Source organism: Cyprinodon variegatus, unplaced genomic scaffold (genome assembly GCF_000732505.1).
Source record: "Cyprinodon variegatus isolate N-32 unplaced genomic scaffold, C_variegatus-1.0 Scaffold724, whole genome shotgun sequence".
Lineage (NCBI taxonomy): Eukaryota > Metazoa > Chordata > Actinopteri > Cyprinodontiformes > Cyprinodontidae > Cyprinodon > Cyprinodon variegatus.
The window spans coordinates 343,035-349,858 of NW_015151177.1; the positions used below are offsets into that span (position 1 = coordinate 343,035).

The 6,824-nt window shown below is 34.7% G+C and overlaps 1 protein-coding gene across 2 annotated transcripts in view; it reads left to right on the top strand.

The window, feature by feature from the left end:
* Positions 1 to 6,824, top strand: part of map2k5 (mitogen-activated protein kinase kinase 5) — a 75,601-nt gene that overhangs the window by 53,941 nt on the left and 14,836 nt on the right. For both annotated transcript variants that reach the window (XM_015395079.1, XM_015395082.1), the window contains 2 exons: positions 792 to 853; positions 1,828 to 1,873. In XM_015395079.1, the coding sequence (XP_015250565.1) occupies positions 792 to 853; positions 1,828 to 1,873 (108 nt within the window). The remainder of the gene's footprint in view (positions 1 to 791; positions 854 to 1,827; positions 1,874 to 6,824) is intronic.

Genomic DNA, 6,824 nt, shown 5'->3' on the forward strand with positions numbered 1-6,824 from the left:
TATATATATATATATATATATATATATATAATATGAAAATAATCTAATTGAAAAATAAGAAATACTTTTCCAAACCAATGTTCTTTTTAACATTAAACTTATAAACCCACTACCTCCAGTCACAATATTTACTGCTTAATGTTTTCATTCTTGACCTTCAAATATAAGAGGAGGTTCACCAGATATAATTGATTGATTGTTTGCTTTATTTAACAGATTCATGGCCCATGAAGAGATGATACACAACAACACATAAATAAATAAAAAAAATAATAATGATAAATAATAATGAATAGTGTAAACTTGTGTACAAAAAAAATTCTCACTTTGACATAAATATTCATTGTGTGTCATTGTTTAAAACAAGATTGTTGGTAATTATTTTATTCATGTAAGAATAGCAATATTTTACTAATATATTGCTCAAGTAACATTCAAAAGTATGGGACAGTAAAAGTATATTTCTGTCAAAATGTTGCTCTAGTAAATGTAGCTTGGTAAATGTAAATAGTTATTACCCACCTCTGTCCACAGCGCTTCTTTCTTTAGGTTTTCTTTTAATGTTAGCTGAATGGAAGCAGTGTTTTCAGGTGTGCCTCTATGTAAGGTTGTGAATGAACATGTCAGAGGCTCACAAAACATTTCAGCTGGGGTTTCCTTATTTTTTTTTTTTGTAGTCATAGTAATGTTTGTCAGTAAAAATCAGATTTTTAAAAAGGGTAAGTTAAAAAAAAATTATTGTCGTTAATTCAAATATTTTTTTAATCTGAATAATTTTTTTCTTTTCACAGGACCCTCCGGTACTTCCTGTTGGACAGTTCAGTGAAAAGTTTGTTAACTTCATCACTCAGTGGTGAGTCAGCGGCAGCTGGTGCCAAAGTTTTCATGTGTTTGAGAGATACATATATTTTTTTTTTATTATTTAGAACACTTTTGATTGGTTTTAATGATTTAATCACATAGGATCATTTGTGTATCCTTTGAGCAACATAATGCTGCCCATGTCTGGCTCTAGTGTGTTGGACTGAACAGTTCAAACCACCGCAGGCTGTATTTGTCCAGCATGAGCCAAAAGATCCTAAATGAATCAAGTGTTTTTTTTCTTCTATATAATACCATTAAAGTGCATGTTCCTGTGTGTGTTGACGTATTGTGTCGTAGTAGGTTTCAGAGATGCTGGCTATAAATTCAAAAGCTGTCCTTTTGACAGAGCCTCTCTAATGCAGGAGGACAAATCTCATGTTTACCCAGTTTGCCTCTGATTCATTAGCCACTTGTAACCTTTACAGGAAGACAAACATTTACATGCACTCCCAAACCACACGCATGCTCTGTGTACGAGTGTGTGTGCTCAGCGCTCACCAGCAGACCACGGCAGCTGCTGTTTGTCCCCCGTGGCGGCTTGCTCAAACAGGACACCTCTCTGCACAGGTGCTCCGTCCTGCCTTGCTGCAGCGTTTTGTACTTTGCTGTCTGACTATTCTTAGACGGTCACGGCCCTTTCATTATGATACATAAAGCATTTTCACGATTAACTGCACACAGTCCCCCGTGTCGGTCGTTCTGACGGACCGCGGTAAACAAAATATGGAGGACACGCACACAAATGCTCTAATTATGTGGAATAAATTACCTGTGTTGTACAGCTATTCAGGCTTACTTTTTTCAGCTTCTGTGGCATAATCGAGTTTTAGAAAAACTTCTTTCATAGATGAATTTATTAATGAAAAGTATGCATATATTAAAAGAACAAAAACATCTCTTTTCCGCTTAGAAATATGGCAATTGAAGACCACATACTCTCTGCTTCTATCTCTCTTTTCTTAGTATGCGGAAGAACCCCAAGGAGAGACCTGCACCCAATAACCTCCTGGTAAGTTAACCAGAGCGTGCTCTTAAATGACCTTTTGAGGATGTAATGTAATGTCGGTTTTCTGCTAATAAATTACATTAATGTTCATTCATTCTGATAAACATTCAAATAGTTTTACTATATATTACTATATAAACCATATATTTATATAATAGTCTTTAGGAAAACAGTTGTGCTTCTAATGGACTGAGGCATTTTGGGTCAAGGACCCTCCATCTTGGTAATGCTGTGTGGAGAAAGCTGGAATTAGCTTTTTGCCAACGTAAAGCGGGTCGACAGAAAACTGTTGGACCCTCTGTATTTAATTCAGTTTATTTGGTTTTACTAGTGAACCACGCCTAGATTCACAAGATTTAATCACCTTCGGTTTTGGATTCAAGACCTCAGAAAATTTTACTATGAAGTAAAGTAATTGTTAAAAAATTTTAGTAATCTTACCCTGATATTTGTCTGTTTGATATAAGGACACTATGTCTTTAAACTACAGCAATGTTGATATGTGTAGAAAGGAGGGACATCTGTTCCTATCGGTTCCTATCACCCAAAATTTGAGTGATCATGTTTTAGGTTAATCACTTTATGTTCGTTTTAGTCATCGATCTAAACATAGATTACAAAAATTTATTTTTAATTTATTTTTTTCAAGACCTATTTTGTAATTTAAATCTTATAAACATCCTATATCCTACTCTTTTAAACATTATAAAACCAACTTTAAACAAACATATATATATATATATATATATATATATATATATATATATATATATATATATATATGTGTGTGTATGTGTGTGTGTGTATGAGATTTTATATGTGATTAAATTTAGCAAAAAAAGAAAACAAGCAAAACATACCAACAAAAAATAACTTATATCCTGTCTAATATGCCTTTATACCTATAACCAAGGAAAGTTAAGTAGAACAAGTACAAAGATTTACAAAGTACATATAATATTAAAACATGTTTATTAATGCAAAAACAGAAAAAATATATATACGAGTGTCGTTCAATAAGTAATGCCCCTAACCCACTTCCAGATGTTTGATCAAGCTGAAATTTTGCATTTGACGTTATTTAAATCTGTATAGATTTAAATAACAGCTACAGCTCTGAACCATTTGTGGTTACTTACTTACAGATGTTTGAACTGAGTAAAGTCTGAAATGGAGTTGAGTGTCGAGCAGTGAACCGGTTTTCTATTGGAAAGGACTCACACCACGGGAGACTTTTGATGAAATTAAAGTAACCATAAAGTCAATGGTGATGATGCCCGTTATATGATCTTGCAAAAGGTTTTACAAGGTTATATTATGGGACATTATCAATATAAGTTACTTTCATTTGATTAAAAGTCTCCCGTTGTGTCCGTCTTTTCAAATGCAAAAAACTCAGACTTGACTCAGTTTTAACACCAAGAAATCAGAAACCACAATTAGTTCAGAGCTGTAATTTGCTATTTAATCTATAGAGATTTAAAATTCTTCACATGCAAAATTTCAGCTGGATCAAACATCTGTAAATGGGCCAGGGGCATTACTTATTGAACACCCCTTGTGTATATATATATACACAAACATATTATATTGGACTTGAATATACTCCAATATAGTCTATTTATGCTTAAATTAACATGTTTTAGAATTACATCTACTTTGTAAATTTTTGTACTTGTTCTACTTAACTTTCTCTTGTCTTGTCTTATGAGAAACAATTTATCACTGATGAGATCTGTCCTTACATGCATTAATTTAACAAAGATTGGACATGACTTTGAGCAAACTGTGAAAATACATTCAGAATTCAGAAAAAACAGCTTTTGATTTACTCAAAGCAAACAAATATCTGGAGATGTTAGAGCTTAATACTTCATAGCTTAAGGTTCCATTAAAGTGTCAGTAATCTTGGTTATTCATGTACTGACAAACATTACATGACATGCGCTTGTGTCTGGCAGGAAAAATAAGTTGTTAGATAGCTGGTTTAGAGCTGCGTTGTCATTTTCTAAATAAAAGAAGTGACTTTACCAACAGTTTGAGTTCTTTCTGTCTTGTCTGACAGCTTAGCAAGCCAAGCCAAGCATCTCTGGCCCCGCGTGAACTTGACAGGTTTCTCACTTCCAGCATTAGCACACAAGGCTGGACATTTACACTAACGGGCTTTTAAGAGCTGAAACACGGTCAGGATCCTGCGTTAGGAGCAATGACAGCAGCTTCCAGGCCCTCAGAGAAATGAGTGGTGAAGGTTAACGTTGTGAGGACAGAGTGCTGCAAGGTGTGAATGCAGAACTGCTAACAGAAGGCATGTTCTCAGTCTCACACCACAAAGGAGGAGTGAAGATCTCAGCTGGTTTCTTTTATTTTCTGCATTTCTTATTCATTTCTATTCAGAAACTTTCCATCATAAAATAGATGTCACCTCTGGCTGTCCTCACAACCAACAACCTTTTAGTAGGGTCACTTTGAACCCATAGATAGTTCACCGTTGAGCTTTTCTTTTTCTTTGTTTCGCCCTGGATAGAGTCTCTGGTGCCCGTTTGTCTCCAGGCACAAGTTGTCCACTGTCTCTTCTTTAGTATGCAGAGTGTCAGATACTGGACCTGTGTGTGTCTTAATATTCTGTTGTTTCTATTTCTATTCACAGATTCTCTGTCCTTTAAAGCTTTTCAATGCTTTGGTTTCTTTCAGCCCATTCCTAAAGCTGATTTTAGCTTCTTTTTCACCTCCATGTTCTCATTCTTACACACTTTTCTGTGATCCCTAAGCTGTTTTTTAAATTTTCTTCGTTTTCTGTATTTCCGACTTGGTCTTTCCCTCCATCCTTCTCATCGTCTTTTTACTCTTGCCTTTTTTTCCTTCCTGTAGGCCTTTTTATTTCTTTTTCTGCATGATGAAGTGAGATATAAGGTCACGGATGCCTGCCTTTGTGTCACCACTGTGCTGATTGTCTTCCTCTCTCTTCGTCTTCATTGGCCCTTTCCTCTCCACCTCTCATTCTACATCTCCATTCCTTCAGCCTCCTGAGTACATTAAAACTCTTTTCCTATTCTATCTGTATGTTAATGCACTTGGTCACCGCTCCCCTTCTCTCCTGTGGCGCACAAAAACTGTCCCCATTTACTCTCACTTTCCTTTCTCTGTGGAAAGTTATGCAGAAAAATCACACAATAGTGCAGACGCTGAGCAAATAATGTTGTCTCATGTCTGTAAACACTCACCTTCTTGCTGTTTGTTTATCATTAGCATTATTCTCTCCTATCTTTGGTGTAGGTTTTCCCTTATGTTACCGGTATGTCCCATTACATGCTCTTTCACAAAAAGCCTTTTTTTATCTTTTTCATTAAAATATCTCTGTCCTAAATGAAGTAACTATTGAAGGGATATATGGTATTTGCTAACCAATACAAATGTATAAAACATGGTATATCTACTGTCCTGTAGGTTTTAGATGCATGTCTACTCTAACAAAGGTGAATCAAATTAATAGCTCAGCCTTTGCCAAACTTGATGACTGAAGAGGTAATTCAGTCATTAAAATTAGATGTAATGGAGCCGGGATGCCTTTAAAATCTGTGGGACAAAAGATCTTGAGGACCTGCTTTGGAACTTTAAGCATATTTAAATGTTGTAGTATTAGCTTGATTTGAGATATATTAAATAATTCTTTATAGGTCAATATATTAGGAGTGTCCTTATCCGATATCATTATCTGAAATATCAGCCATATCAGCCAAAAAATGAATATCGGAATCTATCGACTTGCCTCTGAAATCTTCAACAAAGATTATGAAACTGTTTGGTGAAAAGGAAATGGGTCAGTTCTTCTACTTGATGTTAAGTATTTTTTATTTGAAAAATATCACCTGATAGATTTTATGTAATAAAAGGATGTATAATTTGCATTATTGATAGTCAATATCAATAACGTATCAGAAATGAAAAGGTTGAATCGGGACACCCCTACAACATACAACACCTGGTGTCTATCAGTGCTCCTTCTAGTCTGCCCTGCTCAAAGACCTGCATATGTAATGAGAAGGTTGGATCCGTTACTGAATAAGTCATGTGACCCAAAGTCACAGCTAACTAAGCCAAAGGTTGTTGTTGATTTCTTTAACTCCCAGCTCAAAGTGGTCTGCTATCAGATTCCAAAACATGGGAGACCTTCAGAGGCACTAAACCTGGAAGTTACAGGTCTAGCATCCCTAGTGGCTAAAAGTTACTAAATGTTACTTTAATAGTGTCTAATTTAAGATAAAAAAAATATACACTGATACAAATTTATGTTGTCCTGATAAAAATCAACAAGTGCTGTTTTTAAACAGACATTGTAACAATTGTTGCCTAACTACTAAAGCTTAGACTGGATGCATGAGAAGCTCTTTGTTTGAATAGTGATATACAACCTATTAAATTAGATCTCATTTCTATCAGAAGGCTATTTTTCTGAAGAGCAATTTGTCATTTCATTTGGCAATCTGCATTTTTTTTTAAAGTTTAAACTTAGATAGATAAAATATGGCTTAAAAAAGCAAACATGAAAGGGAGGCTGGCAAGTAGTTTTCTTTATGCCCTCACTCTGTTAGTTCATTTTAAAATGTCCTGAAAATATATATTTTCCAAGCTTTATATCAGTCTTTGTATAGATACTAAGCACTACTCTAACTTATAGCAGCGTAGAGTCTTCATTCTAAATCAGATTCACTCCTTGTCATACATGTGGAGTTGCATGTAAAATTAGTCTATAAATCAACTGAACTGACTTTCAGAAATCTGATGGTTTTAGGTGTCTATTGAAACACAAGTGTCACTCTGTTATTCAATACCTAAATTCAAACAAAAATAGACTCAGGATCCTTCTTTAAAGCTACAGTGTGTAATAATTACAGGGATATACAGTCAGAAATGTAATATATTATACATAACTATGTTATTTATCATCATCTACGAG